At 41.8% G+C, this 18,530-nt stretch overlaps 1 protein-coding gene across 17 annotated transcripts in view; it reads left to right on the top strand.

Annotated features, from left to right (window-relative positions):
• Positions 1-18,530, top strand: part of neo1a (neogenin 1a) — a 167,547-nt gene that overhangs the window by 135,296 nt on the left and 13,721 nt on the right. For 16 of the 17 annotated variants that reach the window (XM_079664393.1, XM_079664405.1, XM_079664396.1 and 13 more), the window contains 9 exons: positions 6,726-6,960; positions 7,766-7,920; positions 10,224-10,372; positions 11,827-11,965; positions 12,462-12,511; positions 14,675-14,819; positions 16,453-16,563; positions 16,716-16,910; positions 17,981-18,076. In XM_079664393.1, coding sequence (XP_079520519.1) covers positions 6,726-6,960; positions 7,766-7,920; positions 10,224-10,372; positions 11,827-11,965; positions 12,462-12,511; positions 14,675-14,819; positions 16,453-16,563; positions 16,716-16,910; positions 17,981-18,076 — 1,275 coding nt within the window. The remainder of the gene's footprint in view (positions 1-6,725; positions 6,961-7,765; positions 7,921-10,223; positions 10,373-11,826; positions 11,966-12,461; positions 12,512-14,674; positions 14,820-16,452; positions 16,564-16,715; positions 16,911-17,980; positions 18,077-18,530) is intronic. The other variant, XM_079664394.1, reaches the window with a different exon arrangement.

The following is an 18,530-nucleotide window of genomic DNA, read 5'->3' on the forward strand; positions in this document are numbered from 1 at the left end:
CACCCTTCCCTTAGCTGCAGGCAGCTGACCCCTGTGAGCGGCGCCACCAAAGCTGGAGCTTTTATCTTTCCTGTTAGCAGCCCCCCCCCCCCCCTTGTCTCCATGAGCCTCCTAGTTTCCATAAGCTAAAAGTAGACTAGTGAGTAACATCACTGCGGGACGTGGGCATCCCACTGCCTGCTCGCGCCGTGTGATAGCCGCTTCTCAGTGGGTCGAACCCAGGGAGGCTGCTTTATTGGTAGGAGTCTGATTAGCTGGCCTGTTTGTTATCAAGTCTCCCATGGGTGGTGCAGCTGCCCCCACTTCTGCAAACATACTATTTGACCTTTTCAGCCCTTTTGCTGCTTGTTCAGCTCCACTCACTTTATACACAAAATGTGGCAAGTGCATGTATACACACAATCACAGGGCTTTCTCTAAAATCAATTACTTCATTCCAAGCTTGCTGTGTTCCCCTGGAAAAGGTTGAAGTGTGTTTGTGTTACTCCAAGGTAAAAAGACACAAAGGCAGGAGGTGCAGAAGAAAAAAATCTTGTTTCCAGTCCTGGGCATTGGTGGCCCAGTCCTCAGGAGACGTGCAGCATCACTGGCTGTTTTGATCTGCTTGAAAGGAGAGCCCAAGACGCCCAGCATTTGGAGCATGTGATGCAGAATTGTCAAAGTGGAAAGGAAAGGAAAGGGGGGGGGGGGTTACATTGTATACCATAGTCACACATCCTCATTTGCATACAGAGTCTGGGCAAGCAGCCGTTGTCCTCATGATGTTGCATGTTTCTGCGAGTGTGTGCGTGTTAAAGACAGGCGTTCAGGGAAACAAAGCAATCACACCCAAATTAACTCACCAGTGGCCCACGGATCAAGTGTATGTGTTTGATCGTGAAGGGACGCTGGATGTAAACACAGCGGATGATTAATTATTCATCTTCCGACCCCATTCAATTACTGCCATCATTTCCAAATAGGAACGTTCGTTTTCCCCTACGAGATCTGTGGATCATCTAAGGTTTTTCCCGTTGATTTGACACATTCCCACACATTTAAAACCCCTCTGCTCTATGTTAATTTTGAGAACCCAGAGCAGGAATTGTCTCGTAACGAAGTTACCAGAAAGTAAATTGCTAGAGGGCCAAGAGTGAATGCAAACACAGCCATACCATCATCCCGTCCAAAAATATAGCCAATACAAATGCCTTTTTCTTGTTTCTGTAGGCCCACAGGGAATTAGAGAATGTTGATTTTGGATATGAAGAGCAAGATATATGTAACATTGAACAGACTCTGGCATTTAAGAGGAAATCACTTCAGGGTTTCAAAGAGACAGCTTTCCTAGTCGATAAAGGAGAACACACACAGGCTTTCAGAGGTTTTAGCCGCCTGATAGATGGATGGACCATCCTTGGAAGTACAAACAACCCCCTCCATCCTACTAAAGCATTTGCTGCGTCACCACATGGCATCCAGGAGGCCCAGATCTATCATATGGGTCCTCTCTCTCTCTCTCCACACTTTGTCACTGCCAAACCACAGGAGTGTTTAGGGAGTGTGGAGACATAAACACATCTGTGACCCACTCCAAACCTTTTATAACCGCGTTCATGGCGTGTGCTCATTCAGGCAGAGAAGCTGAGATAGTCTTTTTTTATAATCAGAATGTGGATTTCCACACTTTTGCAGCAGCATTAACTGGCGGTAACATCAAAATGTCAATATTCTGTACATGACCTTACCAGTGCCGATCCATCAAAGTAATTTCTCCTAATTTGTCTGACTTTGATGTGTCCCCTCTGGCCCCACCACCAGCATCTTCATCAAAGATAAGGTGTTCCAGAAAAATATTTCAACCACTCAAGACCTAATGAGGAGAACATTCATTTTTGGGATTGCCATGTATTTCTTTTAATTAATAAAAGTTTATTTCTCGCCTGGGGAACATTACAGATTTCAAACATGTTTTCGATGATGTTGAATGTGCCCTAGAAAGTGATACGGAGGAATGTGGAGGGATCCTGTTTCACTTCTTTGGAGAAACAGTCTGTGACTCAAAAGATTTTCTTTTTCTTTCATTGTCAGTTTTAACCTTTGTGAGGTTCGTGTTGGACTTTAATCCCGACTGTCTCTGATTATCTTAGCGAGAGAGCGTGTGCAGTAACTGATATGTTCCCCCTATCTGATACTCTATCTCAGCCCCCTCCAGCGAAAGGTCCAAAAGTCAAATCTCTCACCTGCTATGGTGAAATTAGCAGGGTGTTATTATCTCCCCTTGTGGATTAATGTATTGCTTTTTATTGTTTATATAAAGTTTTTTTTATTGATTGTAGTATTGCTTGTTAAGTACTTTGCAAGGGTTGAAAATGGTGGCCAAAATGTAGCTTATTATTGTTTCCGACAAGAAACTCAAGAGTAACAAAAACAACCTGCTTGGTCAGCCTCTTTCTCTCACTCCACCATCTCTCTCTTCACATCTCTCTGTCTCCACTTGAAACAGTTGTCTTCTTTTTCTCAATCAGTTTCTTTTGTCGGCACGTTAAGAAGCCGCTCAAATGTCATGAGCTGTCAGGCTAGCTCATCTTTCCATTCTTATCTGGGAAGATAGCGAGAATAACAAGATTGTAGAGGGAGTGCATCTATGGTTGTCAGCTGTCGTTCTGAGAAGGCAGCCGATTTCCACCACATTTACGTGAGAAGTGGCAATGCTTACATTACCTATACATTTAAACAAAGAATGTCTCTATGCTGTTTCTTCAGAAGAAATCACCTTTGATGTATTTCAACCGCAAGCCCAGAGATATGCTCCCCACATTTTCTCCTCGTGCGACTGTGGCATGTTCGGATGAAGCAGAAAGAGACTTAATCGACAGCCAGCTTTTCTGTTGGTTTTCTGAGGGCTCTGTCCAGGCTTTTGGAGTACATTGTTCATTCTTCCTTTATTATTTTCTAAGGCAGATGCAAGTGGTGACTCAGTAATGGACCATTAGCATTGTGCAGGATCTGTCTCCTATGCAGTCATCATTACTGAACCACATTAGGCATGGAAACTAGTTCTGAGGAAATCCATTTAGCAAGAGCCTGGCATGGCCTGCTGAATTCCCTCTGAAAAAGGATATCTGTAGTTACAGCGCTGTGGGTGCTTCTGGCAGATATCTGCATTCAATAGATTTCTGCTCTCTTGGTGGAGGTGTATAGTCTCAGCCACTGAGGTAGGCTCTCTTATCTTTACACTCAGACCAGATGATGAAAAAATAGCTTGGCGTAACTTTACAGCTGAACTCTGGGGAGCACAGCAAAGGATTGCTGGAGTTAGCAGCACAAGATAAAAGTTATGAGGCTTTAATCAGAACTTTAGTGCTACTCCAATTATTTTAATTTCAGAAAGGGCTCTTGCTTCCGGTGAATATTAAGATGAATGCTTTGCTATGCATGTCTTTGTCTTGACTGTTTTGCGTATTGGTTTCCCAGATTTATTATGCAGATCTAGAGTAACCTTCCTCGTTAAGCCTTAATGCCAGCCATTCATTACCTCTGGCACAGAGACTAATGGCACTATTAATCAGCTATGAAAAGAGCTTGGCAGAGGCAGTGGGAGGCTGACGCCTTCTTACAGTAACAGTTTTAGGCATGCAAGTACAAGACAGATTGTCAGAAGGACACCGAAAACTGCCCCGCATGTCAATTACCTACAGCTGACGAGGTGTATAAAGATAGAAACTACATCTAAAGACCCTTTGCCTATCCCACAATGCATTTCTCATCAGGCTATACTATATTTCTACATCTGACCTGGCACTGATTTCAGGACTATTTTTTACTGAACTGCTGTATTCCTTATTGCTTTACCCAACTGTGAAACCTTTTTCTTCCACAGCCCCACTTTATATTAATTTTTCTCTAAAATGCCTCCTGTATTACATTTCTGTATGCCTTTCGGAACAAAGCCAAAGTGGAGGTTTTCTTTCTAAATGTGTCTGCACATACATGTCTGAAAGCTTGGCTCCACTTCTGTCATGCCTTCATTCCTTTGTCTCAGTCAACAAGCAGTGGCTCTACTCCAGAATACGCTAAACAAAAATAAACTCCATTTGCACACATGGGATCCCGTCCTTCTTGTATAGTATTGTATAGTAGCAATTTCAAGGAACCTTAACTTTAGAGTTGCCAAGCTGATTTCATGTGTGTTTTATCTCATCTTTTTACTGACCACAAAGATAAGAAATGTTTTACATGGAGTTTTAAATGAATTATTCTGCAGCTGCAACTACAAACTATAATATCACATGCCTTTATTGTGTTATTAAGCCGGTAAGAAAGTCAGTCAGTCGGTCGGTCATTTCAACGTCTGTGTTTTGGTCTGCTATTCCTCAGTTTAGCAGCAGCATTTCTTCAAATATTTTGACTGCATTTTTGATACTGTATGTATTTTCTTGATCTTTCACCCATATTTCCTTTCTGTGTAAACCATTCCCAATATTACATTTAGCGTTTCACTTTGTTTTGATAGTGTTTTAACGTGTTTTTATGTGTTTATTTTGTATTCTCACCACTTATAATCCAATATGTTCCTGGGATTGTGTTCCAGTCACAATTTAGTTATGCAGGAAAGTGCTTCCTCCACAACAAACAGGCCTCAAGCTCTTTGTTTATCCTCCAAAGCGGCTTATTGTCATGTAGTGATGGCCTCATCATAGGACACCAGAACTGTGTGTGTGTGTGTGTGTGTGTGTGTGTGTGTGTGTGTGTGTGTGTGTGTGTGTGTGTGTGTGTGTGTGTGTGTGTGTGTGTGTGTGTGTGTGTGTGTGTGTGTGTGTGTGTGTGTGTGTGTGTGTGTGTGTGTGTGTGTGTGTGTGTGTGTGTGTGTGTGTGTGTGTGTGTGTGGGGGGGGGGGGGGGTGGGTGGGGGTGGGGGGGGGTGGGTGGGGGTGGGTGGGGGTGAGGATAATGGTTCAGCATCTGGTAATTTACACGGCAGTCAAAGAGTATTAGGCCAATTATATGTTTTCCTCAGTTTTTGGCTCGATCCCAGCTAACTGGATTTGTTATGAATCAGTAACTTTGAGGTTGAGTGTTGAAGTCCAGCTTTAAGGTTGTTTTAGGTTGTTGGGTGACTAGTCCTATCCCTTTATGAACATTAATCGCCCAACCATTTCCTACAAAAAATACAGACAAGGCATTAAAAGTGTTTGCCAACCTGTGGAATAATCTCGACTGGCCATCAGTCACCTGAATCAATCCATCTGATTCCTGCTTGCCAAAAACCTGACTGAAGGCGGCCTGGAGATATTGAGTGTCTGCTCATATCTGCTGTAGCCTCTGCCAGACATCGACTTTGCAACCAAACCTCATAAAAGAGGAATTGATTTTGTTTTAGGTTTGTGTCAAATAATCTGAAATGAAATATTATAGCCAGCACCTTTACCTCATAAATCATTGTTTGATTTCAAATGTAGTATGGAACCAACACAACTCAAAAGGTGTCATTTGCCAAAGACTGCACTTGAAAACAAACACACACACACACATGTAAACTTATATAGAAACGAACACTATGACATTAATATAAAACTAAACACTCCTTCAGAGGTTTGCGTTATTGATCACAGTGTGCGCAATGGCAAGGGAAAAAGTGTACTTGGACCAAAATAGAAGCAATTGCTTCATATCACTCCAATCACAGAAGTCAGTGAACTGGGAATTTGAAATGTAAACAAATATTGAGAGCTGGGTTAGTGGTTAGCTCACATGCAATGACAGACAAATAGGCCAGCGGTCACTTTGCTTTTCAAAACAATTTCACCAATAATAATACACTGTTTGCACACTGCACTTTTCCTGCTACTTTTCTGTATTTTAGCCTTGTCCTCCTGTCAATTTCCTTGACCCGCAATAAATGGAAATGTCATACAGACTGACATTCTTTCCGTATGCTTTCGTTTCGCCCACTTGGCAGGCAAATGGAAAGCAGATCTGGCTCAGTCTGACCGCAGATTGTTCCTCCAAAATAAAACAACCACCAAATGAAATCACAAACATTTCTGTGGCTAGCCTTTGGAATGTGGCGGAAAAAGTGTATACAAAAATATCATCTGGGGTGTTAGTTGAGAGAATTTAGACTTCAGAATAAACTTTATTGTTAGACTTGAGTTGTTTTACTGTGTCTGAAAAAGTGTGTTTAATTCCCTGAACATATGGTTTTCTTGTGTGCATTTGGAAGGTGTCTTTGTCCCATTCATACAAACTCTACCTGTGTATGCCAGTTTTTAGTTATAAATGCTAAAAATGCCCAAAACTGCTAACCAATCATTTTTAATCACAAATGATTGGCGGAAAAGCCGTCTTTTTAGAATTAAATGTTTAACGCTATGTTCTGCTCGCACTACCCTTACATTAGAGAGCTGTGTGTAGATCTGCATGTGTAGTCCCCCTTGTATTGTGCTTTATTTGTCAGCTGTGTAAGTGTAGTAGAAGTGTTTTATTTCTGTGGTTCCTTGTCATGCCAAAAGGCAGTTTTTGTTACGTTGTTGTTATTTTGTTTTTTCTTCTTTTTTTGTTTCCTTCCTTTCTTTCGTTTCACTGTCATTTCCATTTCAACCCCTTTCCTCTCCTCGACCCGTTCCTTTTCGGGCGCCTCTGCGTGACTTTTCTCTCACCCACTCCCACACTGCCACTGTCTCCTGCCCCTCCCTGTCTCGCTGCACCCAAACCTCCCTCCACCCTCCTCCTCTAAACCCAAAGATGTAGCCCTGCCCTCTTTCCCCCCCCCCTCACTGACTCCTAACACTACTGACCATGTAACGCCAGGCTCCGGAAGTGTAGCCGGTCCAGCGGGGCCCTCCCCCTCCGCCCCTCGAGACGTCGTGGCTTCGCTGGTCTCCACTCGCTTCATCAAGCTGACCTGGCGCCCGCCAGCCGAACCTCACGGAGACGAGTTAACCTACTCTGTGTTCTACAGCCAGGAGGGCACCAGCAGGTAGTACACACACTAAACTGTAGTACTGCCAGGAGGGTACTAATACACACATTACTGCTGCAGTCGGCAGGGCACCATGCATACCAGACCACTCTGGAAATGCCTAATTAAAGCACTTATCATAGCACTAAATGTTAATTAATTAAAAACAAACTTCCTTCCTCAAAGGATTACCTTTTTTTACATTCAAGTATAAACAAAACAATTCAGTCCAAACACACTTTTTAAGCAGCTCTGTGATAATTTCCCCCAGCGTCTTGTGGAGAGGATTTACTGTGTATGATTCAGGAGGAAATTAAAGAAGCTGAGAGGATTTTCCACAATTACTCTTCAGCATTTTGGCTAAGTTTTATTTCCCTATGAAATGAAGTCATTCTCAGAAGTGGCCTAATACATAAGAAGTGTTTACTCTGAGCTACAGTTACAGATGTAAATGCATATATAACTATCTATCCGTATACATGGATGGTACAAATAATGTTTACACTAACCACATGTGCCATTTGCCTCAAAAAAACAAAAGGTTACTGCTGTAGAGACAGATGAGTGCTAATATGCTCATCATTATTCAATTACTTGACTGATTGATTAGTTAATGGACAGAATAATGAGTCATTTATGAAACATTAGCTGTTTTCTGCTTTCCAAGTCTGAGGATTTGCTTTGAAATTCAATCAAAGATTATATCATTCATTTAGTACCCAACACTATTCATTTGTAAACTTAAAATGTGTTTTTTACACTCTTAAATGTATCTAAGAGTTCAAATGTTCTGTTGCTGTGCATGTGTGTGTGTGTCCATCAGGGAGCGGGTAGTGAATACCAGCCGCCCCGGGGAGATGCAGGTCACCATCCAGAACCTCATGCCAGACTCCAAATATCGCTTCAGGGTTGTGGCCCATAACAGCAACGGGCAGGGAGAGAGCTCTGCAGCGCTCAAAGTGGCCACCCAGGCTGAAGGTAAAGACACACACATACACACACACGGTCATTTATATGTGTTCAGTAAACAGGAAACATAAACATAAAGGCAGTTGGTTGGGAACATGCTCACACTGGCACACTGATGCAAACAGGATGCACTCAAAAGAAGCTCACAAATGTGCAAATAAACATTCTCACAAACAAATATTCACTCACATACAGCAACACCACACACACACACACACACACACACACACACACACACACACACACACACACACACACGGGCAGTCACATAGAGGCTGTTTGGTGTTGTGTGTTAAGGCAGACCACCCACACCAGAGGAATACAGCGTTTTCATAAGCCTCTTCATATTTATGCCCCAACATTTACTATAATCCCTGTGTGTGTGTGTGTTGCTTTGAACCAGGCCTACCTTAGCAGGGAATGTTTGAAATTAGTATTCCAGTCTTTTATCTGAAACACTTTCCTCTGCCGGTCTGCACAGAGATGCTGTACAGAAGCTCATTAGGATGTTTAAAGTGGAGGACACACACGAGTTCTTGAGGAGAGAGGGGGCGAAGTGGTTCTTCTTTTCTCTTTGTGTCTGGGTGTGTAATTCTTCCCATGGCTGCTGCTGTTTCACCCACATTTAAAATTGCTGTAAAGGGGGTTTCCCAGCACACTGTCAGGGTCGACGTCCCCCACCTCTGGGCTCAGCCGCAGCTCAGTCACTGTCACTTTGTAGGTCAGCCGCCGTTACTCTACCTGTGTCCTTGGTTGGAGGGCGGACGGATCGACACACACACACACACACGCACGCACGCACGCACGCACACACACACACACACACACACACACACTCACACTGCCTGTTAATGCCTCGACACCTGTGGGGATAGCAGTGAGGGTGGGCTGTACCTGGGCAGTATATCTCTGTCGTGTGCGTGCACTTTTAGTGTGAGAACATGCTACGAATGGGAGCTTAAACTCTTGACCTGCACCTGAGTGCCAGGTGTGTGCACACATCTCTGCAGCTGCACCGTGTCACCTCTCCACAGAAACTTGATACACACACACACACACACACACACACACACACACACACACACACACACACACACACAAAGGGGAGCTTCTGTCTTCAATATAAGATATTTAAGGTACAGACACATATCTCTTTCTGTGTGACTTTAACCTTATAGTCAATGTTTAATTTAAAATCTAATTTGGCACAGTACAAAGACAACAGGAAATGACACCACTGTCCATATACTCTCTGAGTTTCTCTGCAGTACTGGAACCAGCTGCTTACGAGGTTCATTCCCATCCTCCTTACCAGACATTATTATTGGGTTAGGACAATTAAACTACTGAAAAACAAAGATGACTTTTTACCTTTTAAACTAGCCAAATGATCTCTTACATGTTTTATATCTTGTTTGATTTTGACCATCATATCTGTATGTTTCTCACATTTTAGGTACTTCTTGGTAGTAGCAGCATGTCACAACCTTTTAGGGACGTGATAGATATTTGTTTATCTGGAAATGAAATAAGATATTTGCTTGGATGTTAAAGTGCTAATGGTCTGCTATAATTTAAAAGTGTTTACATTTGCCACAGTGTAGGAATAATAGCCGAGTAGTTTAATTCTCACTCCCATAATCAAGTGGAAGTAAAGAAATCTGAGACATTAACTTTAATGTTTGTGTTCTCATTCGGTTTTTTTAAGATGTCAGATCCTTTAAAAAGTTTAAAAGATATAATATTTGCTGCAAAATTAACACAGTGCCAAGTTTAAAGCCTCTACTTTAAGATGTTAAACCACATTCCTCAACAAGATTTACATATCTGCTCTTTTCTATTTATTTCACAAGACATATAACTGATCCACAGACAAGTTATAACTCAATCTCTGTCTAATCCTGCCCCTTATTTTGAATAACTACACGCAGTTAGATAAACAGTCTAGCGTACTGAATATTAGCCTGAGGCAAATGTTGGTGTAATGCGATATGCACATTGATGTTTTTGTTGAGGCGCACCTTCAGTTTGTTTGTCATGGCAATAACAAAGAAATCTACATGGCTGTCAGCCCAGTCCGGAGGGAATCGCTCTCCTCGGAGCCGTCTTGGCCTCAGCTCTAGCTCACACAGGGAAATGAGGCTTTAGAGGAGCCAAGAATGGGTTTCTGGCAGCAAAAAATGGACATGCTAAATTGATCTCCTGTTTTCCAGATGCATAAAAATGCACAAGAAAAATGGAGAGGGCTCAAGATAAAACAAAACACAATTGTCATGTTTGATTGTTTTCTAATCTCTGCTCTCCTGTTTCAGTTCAAGTGCCCGGTCCTGCTCCGAACCTGCAGGCGGTGTCCAACACGCCCACCTCCGTCTCTCTGAGCTGGGACAAACCCATCACTGGCAACGGAGAGATGCTCACCTACAAGGTGTTCTACACAGACAAAAGCTTTGACAACGAACAGGTAGGAAATAGTCTTCACTCACTCAGCTATAATGTGTGATAGCAGAAAGGGATCTTTTACACTTTTCAAAGAGTAGTTACAAAGTGCTGCACACAGAACAACAGATGTAGAAACAAGACAATAAAAGGCTTGATGGAAAAAATATATAAATAAAAATAATCCAGAAATCAGATAAAACATGTAAAATCTAGATATAAGTTCAGATGTAATGTGCTTATTTTTTAAAGGACTTTAAACGAGTGTAGTATTTCCTAGATTACATTTTTTACTTGTGTTTTTCCTTCTTTTTATTGATTTCTTATGGTTAAAAGTTGGATAGTTTCAGTGAACATCATTGTCTCATTTCTTGTACCTTGTAAGAGGAGAGGTACTTCCTGTAGCTGCTGCTTGCTTTTGCGGGGTTCATTAGATAAAAATAATTTCACTTCCTAGACTAATGTAAATTGTGATGAGGTAAGGCGTTCCTAATCATTAGCTTAAAGACTCTTTGTACTGCTTTTTGGCTACATTCTTGATTATGCATCTCACACAAAATGCATATTGTGCAAAAAAAAGGAAATATGATCCACGAGTTGTTCTCTGCAGGTCTAACTCCGTCACAGGAGTGGAATTCAGATGCTTAGATATTGAGTCAGCCCCAGCAGTAGCGGTGTGCAAGCCAGTGAGGCATTAAAAAGCCTTTAATATGATAATGGGTGAAACGTCATCCAGCGTACTGAGTAATGGCGCTTCAGTTCCCTCGAGAAGAGAGCCAGAGATGAGGTGAAAAAGGCAAGAGATTAAGAGAGGGGTGGAAAGAAAGAGGTGAAGGAATGGGACGGAGCACAGACGAAAATAGAAAGATACAGTGCTGAAAGGAGATGAAATATTAAAGGACAGGGGGAAGTCAGGGACAACCTCTGATGCCTCTTCCAGGGTGAAGTGGTCACAAGCGATCATATGCCTCGAGGTCAGAGGTTGTGATTGAAGCGCTTCGGAAGCAAGATTCGATTTCCACTAAGTCTCCGCCTTTCTACTCCAAATGTCACAAGCGGAGAGACGAATGTAAATTGGCCTGAAGTAGAGTTTTGATCACACAGAGCATAAGTTGTTTCTCTGTCTTGGATGTTATTTATATACACAGAATCACAAACTGAGATATTGGTGTCATGAAATGATGAACACAGGAGGCAACGCATTTGTAGCTTTGCCACATCCTAGGCTTTTAAAACTATTGGAACTGGTTTTATTTACTCATGTTTGTGCCAATATCAAACTTGAAAGCTAAAATTACACAATTCTGAAAATGTTGTTGGTATAGAACTAGTCATATTTGCAGCACTTTACTTCATTTGTTCTATTTAGCACAGTCACCGAAGAAAATATATTTGTATTAATTCATATTTATAAATTATGTTACATTTTTAGTATATTCAAACATACTTTCTTCTCTTTCCTCCCTCCTTTTCTTTCAGGACGTTGACGTTGACATTCAGTCCTACACCATGACAGGCCTGAAGAAGAACACAGAGTACAGTTTCCGTGTGGTGGCCAACAACAAGCACGGGCCGGGGGTCTCCACTGACGATGTGGCCATTCGCACTCTGTCTGATGGTCAGTATCTTAATGAAGAGAGTCTCTAACAAGACTGCCTTTGGTTTATGACATGTCTTGATTGACGTTAACATCCTTGTCTGTGTGTAAAATGTTATGGATGGCTGTACATTTGAGTAATCTGCAGTATGCTGTAAATGTATATCCAGCTAGATACATCTTTACAGTGAACTGTTCGTTTTCAGTAGATTAGAGCTGTGATTAACCAATTAGTTTACAAGCATTTAACCTGCAAATAATGTTCTACATGAATCAATTAATCCTTTAGTCTGTCAATTTTGGAAGACATGATGAATCTCAGTTGATGCTTTCAAATGGAATGCTTTTTTTCAGAGCAATACTCAACCTAATGTATCTGTTTTACTGTAAGGCAAAGACAAGCAGCTTATTTAAAAATAGAATTTGTGTTAATCACCCGCTAATTAAAATACTCACCCTCAAGGTGTGCTATGTTTCTGTGAAGAAAATAAATGTTCTGTTTTCTTTTGTTTCACAGTACCCAGTGCTCCTCCTCAAAACCTCACCTTGGAGGTTCAGAACTCAAAGGTAAGAAACAGTTTGCATGACGTGTAACCAGTCTAGATTTGTCCCTTCTCTTATTGACGTCTTAAAAGCTTTCACGCATGTTGTACAGACTCCCTCAGATGCCAACATAAAAATGCACCTAAACTGCCTGCAGCTAGACTGAGCTTCGGTCCAAGGTGTATGCAGCCGCTTCACAAAATCCACACTCACGCACACACACACACAAACAGTTGAACAAATACAGAACGTAGCCTGAAGGCCAGCACACCGTTGTTTCTCTGTGTGATCAGCCGTGTCACAGGCCTGTTGCCCCAGCTGGTTAAGATGGAGTGTGAACCCTCATCGATCCTCTCATCGGCAGGAGAGCCGCCTGTCAGAAGGTGTTATCCTCTGGATCACTCTCCCTTTGGACAGTATCTGGCAGAGAAGCCTGCAGTATTTTCCCATTTAAAATATATGTTTTGGTGGCTTTTGACTGACAAATCTATGCTAAATGTGATGCTATGTGCAAAGCTAACGTAGTGACAGCCATTTTAACCTGTTGGTTAGCATGTTTTTAGGTTAAATGAAATACACTCACAATAGATTTCTTGAGAGAGTAGTGTTCAGGCTTCACAGCTCTTGATTCAGACCAGAAACTGACCTCAGCTGGAGGTCTCTTCAACCATTTCATCTTCAGACAGAGAGCTGCAGGTCTTTTGTATATTTCCACTTGAATGATGGATTACATTTGATTTTTAAAGAGTTTCTCACTCATGACACGAGACAGCAAGTACAAACAGAAGTGAAGGAGATGCTGAAAACTGTGAGCTGCATGCATTGACTACAAAAGCAGCAGCCAGCGCTTTTAGCCCTTCAATGCAGAACCAGAATTACAGAAAACTGTCGTTGAAACTAGAAAAGGAAACTGGTAGAGAATCCTATCACACACTTCCAGCTTGAGCAAGAACCGGCCACCCATGCTGAGGGATACTCAGCTGAGATGAATGGAGAGAAAGCCCTAATGTAATGTTAAGAGTAAAAATGAGAAAGAGCCGCTCTGTGGGAACGATAGGGATTGTATTTCTGAATGGCTAGTGTACGTCCAGCTGTCCCCTCCCAATCACACACAGACAAACCCCTTCAAAGCTGCAAAACAAACATCTGGCATCATTTATTCCCAAGCATTATTGAAATTAGTTAATCTAATATTTTCTCTTTGTTGTCATTGTGTTTAATTCTGAATGTAAACAGTCATTAAGTCAACAATCCTGGTGCGAGTATATAGATGCAAATCATTTATGCAATTAGCTTTTTCGATACGCCCCGCCAAATGGAACCAAGGGAAAGAAAACAAATTAACATTTATTATTTATTCAGCCTCCTCTTTGGGCCTTGTCAAGCTGAACGGCACATCTTTACCCTGCAAGGCAACCCCGAGAACATTGTCTTTATGATCTTCTTCTGCACCTTTTCCCTGTGAATTTTCCAGAAGTCAATTAAAAAGGTTTCCATGGCTATGGAGAACAAGGGGGAGATGAGGAGTTGGGACTGAAAGTGTAAGAACAAAAGTGGAATAATTGAACACACTTAACACAAATGTAATTTGCTCAATTCCCTTGACTTGGCTGTGGAGGAACTCCTGTGTGTGTGCCCTCCACATGTATTCAGGCTTTTGTGCATCAGTGTGACAGTGAGAAAGCGTTAATTAACTCTTCTCCCACACAGGGCTACCCCCCACCTATCTCTTTAAATACACACACAAAAGCTCAGATTCATGAATCCCTCAACAGTGTTTGCTCGCTAGCCTGCGTTCCTCTCTCTGCAGGGTTAACCTGACGACAGTTACACATGCACACCCTACTCATCAGGACACCTCCCTCTATTATTCATGTTTTTATTCCTTCCTAATGCGTCAATCTGCACTGCGTCACCCTTGCTCAGAGGGATGTTTGTTTTATCACGGCCCTCCCATTTGCACCACAGTCAGGAGGAGAGGGGAGAGGCGGGAGAGACCTTGTGTTTCTGGTCAACAGAACAGTAAACCTGCAGAGTTACGTTTACACAAGTGTCTGTGCCAAAGTGTGTGTGGGAAGGTGTGATGCTAAACAATGAGGTCACTTTCACAGCTGCAGGCTCAAAACCAGACATTTCCACATATGCAGGTTTAAGTTTAATCCACCTTCACTCTTTTTTCTCCTTCAGAGCATTATGCTTCGGTGGAACCCCCCACCCCTTAGTGACCAGAATGGGGAGATCATCGGCTACAAGATCAGATACCGGAAAGGTTCCCGTAGGAGTGAAGCAGCCGAGACCACCGGAGGCACCCAGCTGAACAAGATCATTGACGGTAATAGACACTGGCTTGGCTCAACTACAGTATAGTTGCTGACGTCAAAATTAAACTCTACCTGCTGTAGCATCGCCCTCACATGTTCACAACATTTTGTATTTGTTGTTTTAACTTTTTTTTGATTGACTCAATTCTCGTTTAACAGCTTTGCAAGTTGCTGTGAATGTGTTGCATTTATAACTTTTTTTTGTATTGAAGCTAGTTAGCTTCCGTTACAAAAAGCACTTTACATGTTTGTTCAGAGATGGAGAGCAGTTCACACATATCATATAAATGCATTTTAAATGCATTCTACTGTAGTTAACAATGTTTCCTTTGCTGCTCATATCTGGGGTTTTATGTGTCCACACTTGTATTTAGAGCTGTCCACTTGTCCACTGAGTGTGTGTTTGATGCTGGTTGTGATCAGGGTCATAGGAATAATGATAGGACTGAGGGTTTGTGCTCTTTACTAAGAACACAGCTCCACACATCCACAATTTCCCATTTGATCCTACATACAGGTCCTACATCAAAAACCCTTATGCTATCACACTCCATTTGACCTCTGCTGCATGTATCTGTCAATTAGTTCTGACATGCTACAATATTTAAAATCTTGATCTTCAGATTCAAGACATGTTTGCGTTGATGTTTGGAGTCGGTCTGTCTGTAATTGTGTTTGTTTATCTGCATTTCATCTGAACACTTTGAGAGGGTCTCATGTCTTACTGTACCGTAACGTTACCCGCTGCTACCACAAAAACATCAACAGAGACACGCTGCACTGGTGATTAATATTAGATGTTGTCTCAGCAACTTTCAAGTGGCCTGACGTCAAGCTGTGCGCTGCATCAAAGAGAATATACACTTAAAAGTAGATTTTGGGGAAGATTCTAGGGGGGGAACAGTGGGGTGTTTGTTGGTTCAAAAGCGTTTAGAAGAAGATGTTGTAGCCTTGGAGGCATGGATAGTTAGGCAGTCTTCAGAAGCAACCCCCCAAGGGCGGCCCAGAATAGTGGGTACAAAAAAGAAAAGGCGGCAGGATTAGCATGATGACAATTTTTACAGCAAATTAAAAAAGCAACCCCTCATTTGTCAGCAGGCTCTCCTCTCTTTTGTGCATTTTAAAGCTGGCACCCAGCAGTGAATCAACTCTGAAGGAGAGGTAGCTTTAAAATATTAACCAAACTCCAAAAGATTTCTGTGGTTACTTTTCTGTGCTGGCTTCTTTTACACACTTTTCTCTTTTACTTTTCTTAATGGTAAATAAATCTTTATCCACCAAAGCATATAATCAAAGGTAAAAAAATAAATCTCACTCCTGTGATATCGAGTTGAAAAGAAAATCAATTGCACAGAAACCCTCACGTAATCCTTCCCCAGGTTAATTTATAGATTTCTCCTTAAATTGTGCAGAGGAATAGGAAATCTGTTTAAAATATGTGTTTCTTTCCAAAAATGTATTGTTTCTGCAACTTGAAACCCCAAATTACCAGCCAAGTTGACAGCAGCAGTAAATTATGAAATAAAATCAGGTTTTAGAGGGAGAGAGAAGATTTAAAGAAAGACTTTTGTTGCTGCTTGATTCAGATCAGCCACAGCTCAGTCTAAATACTCTGAATCTGACCGGCTTGTGTTTCCTGTCCAGGTTTGGAGCGTGGGACTGAGTACTCCTTTCGGGTGTCGGCCATTACTGTGAACGGCACAGGGCCGGCCACCGAGTGGACCACAACTGAGACGTTTGAGAGCGACCTGGATGGTAAAAATCATCTGCTTTACTCAATATGTACAGACTAAACTAGGTTTGGGATTTATGTTTCCAACCTTTTTCAGCATTTAATTACCCATTTTGCACTCTGAAATTGTAAAAACATACTTATAAGTTATTATTTCATGTATTTCCTTTGCTAGAATCCCGTGTACCCGACCAGCCCAGCTCTCTCCACGTCCGGCCGCTGGTCAACAGCATCGTGGTGAGCTGGACGCCTCCAGAAAACCAGGACATTGTGGTGAGGGGCTACACCATCGGCTATGGCATCGGTAGTCCCCATGCCCAGACCATCAAAGTGGACTACAAGCAGCGCTACTACACTATCGAGAACCTCTGTAAGAACATGCTGTGCATCTTCATTCAAAAATTGCCGTAATGCTTGTGTTCTGTTTTTACTGAAATATTAATTTGTCACACAACATCATGACATTGAAGAATCTCAGCTGATTTGTCAAGTAGCTCTGTTTCAGATAGTAATGAGAGCGTGGGGACAAATGCGTCATAAACTAAAATGTCGACATTTAGAAACATTACTGTGATTGTCCTACTTAGAAATAGAACTAACTAGTTATGTGACATTTTAATAACAAATGAGAAAACCCTCACAAGACACACAAACAATATGAAGCAGCTCATCTGTGCCTCATAGAGAGCATTTACAGAATTAATGAGATCTTCTCCACCACACGCCTTAGCCGTTAATTATACAGATTGGCCTAATGGGGACACGATAATTAGGGGTCAAAATTATTTAAATCAAACCAAATTGTTTTGGTGGTATTAATTATTGCTGTCATCAAAAGAAAAGGAAACATAACATTAAAAATCTACCTTAGTAAAATATTCTGCTGGTTCCTACTGTTGCATAAGAGACCTTTCTCTGCATAGGATCAGTCCAACCTTTGAGAAACTGACATATACATGCATACATGTTACCAGTATGGAATTTTGGAGGAGAATTATCTACTAATAGAACTCAAGAAATCGATGTTTTGATATTTCTTATATCAGTAATAGGTAGTGATGTTGCTTCGTTTGACAGCAAAACACACATTTTGCTCCATAGTTATTTCTTTGTTTCCACCATACCCATTATGTAGGTCAAACTCAATAATATACAATTAATACTCCAGTAATCTAAGCTTCAGAAAGGGTCAGAGTTAGATCATAATAATCATATTAAATGGAGATATTTAGGAGGAAAAGTGTTGCAGAATATCTATGTATGCATAATTGAAGCCCTTATTACAATCACAGTAAGAGGAGGATTGTGTCCAAGCACTCATTCTGGCCAATATCGTAATTATCAGTGGAGGGTCTCGAGAGGTTGGGCTTGATCATTTATCTCGCTCTTCCTGTGTCTCTCACCATGCTCTTTCTTAACCTCTCTCTATCACTCTCTCAGTCCCCAGCTCCCACTATGTCATCACCCTGAAGGCTTACAATAACGTGGGTGAGGGGATCCCGGTGTACGAGAGCGCCATCACCAGACCGCAGTCAGGTAGGACCACACACATCCACACATCTCCATGCCGACCTTAAATCTCTTATCATTCGGTACACTGAAAATGGTAGCATCCTAAATCCTGTGAACTGTCCTCACACAACGGACGTTACATTCAGTATCATGGGATGCACTCGCATTGTATGGCTTTAGTCTTGGTCTCACAGTTATCTCCGCACTCTCTAATCTGAGATCATTATCAGGCTGAATTTGTCTCGACTCCAAGTTACCAAGGAGATAACGGGTCATCTGGCTTTCACTGCTCTAATTAATTCTCTCCTTAATGACTCCCCGTTTACTTGAGTCTCTTTTTAATCAAAATGTCAAGGCCCTGAAATGTTGCCCTTACATTACCAGATGTCCCCGGTTGTCAGGGAATAATGTTCCAATATATTGAAGGAGCACATATCCAACAACAAAGAATGGAATAAAGAAATATTATTGGAGAACC

The sequence above is a fragment of the Notothenia rossii genome (assembly GCF_949606895.1).
Source record: "Notothenia rossii genome assembly, chromosome: 2".
Classification (NCBI taxonomy): domain Eukaryota; kingdom Metazoa; phylum Chordata; class Actinopteri; order Perciformes; family Nototheniidae; genus Notothenia; species Notothenia rossii.